Source organism: Octopus bimaculoides, chromosome 1 (genome assembly GCF_001194135.2).
Source record: "Octopus bimaculoides isolate UCB-OBI-ISO-001 chromosome 1, ASM119413v2, whole genome shotgun sequence".
NCBI classification, from domain to species: domain Eukaryota; kingdom Metazoa; phylum Mollusca; class Cephalopoda; order Octopoda; family Octopodidae; genus Octopus; species Octopus bimaculoides.
Window position 1 is genome coordinate 73,918,418 of NC_068981.1, and position 1,208 is coordinate 73,919,625.

The window sequence follows — 1,208 nt, forward strand, 5'->3', positions numbered from 1 at the left end:
AAGCAGAGCTGGATTTATGAGGGGTCAAAGAGGGCAATTGCCCCAGGCACCTTTACTCTTATATAAATTATTGCTTTAAGGGGTGCGAGAACATATTAAAAGTTTTTAGGGGTGTGTGGCATAAAAAAGGTTGGGAACCACTGTACTAGATTATTACATATATAATTCCTGCCTAATCTATTTCTGCATATCAAGCAAAACTACTTCTCAAATAACTGCAGGGACCCATTATCTTTCTTTCTTACTAAAACTTGCCTTTGCTAAGCTTACTTTGAGGCCTTTCAATTCTGGGTTTTGCATCTAAAGTGTCATGCCTAAATCTTTTATAGATTCACCTATAAGAACTAGATCAACAACATACAGAATTCCAACTGAAAACCAGTCAAACGTTTTCTGTTGTAACCTAGAGGACTATAATAAAGAGGAGTGAAGGATAAGAAGTGAGGCCTATGGACTCATCCCTGCAAGTTAAATTCATCATTGAACTCATCACTAAATCTCACCTTACTAACTGCACTGCTCTACATGGCTTGCAAGGATTTCACAAGTCATTCATTTACCCCTCATTCCCTTAGCTACATCCAGATTACTGAGTGCGGAACTGTGTCAAAAGGTTTTTAAGATCAATGAACACTAGCTACAGAGGATTACACCAAGCTAAGTACTTCTGCAGTTGTCTCCCTATAAACAGAGCATTAGTAGTACCTTTTACTGATACAATGCCAAATTCTTCCTAATCAATTGTGCCATAACTCTTTCATAAATTCCATTACCTACTCCATTTATATAAAGCCTCTCCTTTTCAATAACCTCATGTAATAGCTTTTCCACAACTTTCTTTTGATATCAGTGACAGCATGTGTGCCACTATCATTCCATATACACTTCTCCCCCAAAACATTTCAATTCTCAGAACAGCAATACATTCCATTTCATAAAACAGGATATAAATTTTACCTTTGTTTGGTGGATATTTGGGATTTTTTCCACCACCCACAAGAGCAAGATAATTACAACGAAACAGCATTTCTATGTGACCTATTCCGCCATCATTGAAGTCTAAAAAGAAAAAAAGAAAAAAAAAACAGAAAAATGAAAAGACATTAAGAAAGTGGAATTTTAAAACATTAGAGAACATTATCAAATACAAAAAAGTCATATTTTTACTTTAACGACACTGGAAAAATGATAATTTTTATTTTATACAA

General features: G+C 34.9%; 1 protein-coding gene across 1 annotated transcript in view; it reads right to left on the bottom strand.

Annotated features, from left to right (window-relative positions):
• The window catches only part of LOC106867748 (WD repeat domain phosphoinositide-interacting protein 3), a 67,079-nt gene that overhangs the window by 24,786 nt on the left and 41,085 nt on the right, over positions 1 to 1,208 (bottom strand). Inside the window, exon 3 of the mRNA XM_014912711.2 lies at positions 958 to 1,059. Coding sequence (XP_014768197.1) covers positions 958 to 1,059 — 102 coding nt within the window. The remainder of the gene's footprint in view (positions 1 to 957; positions 1,060 to 1,208) is intronic.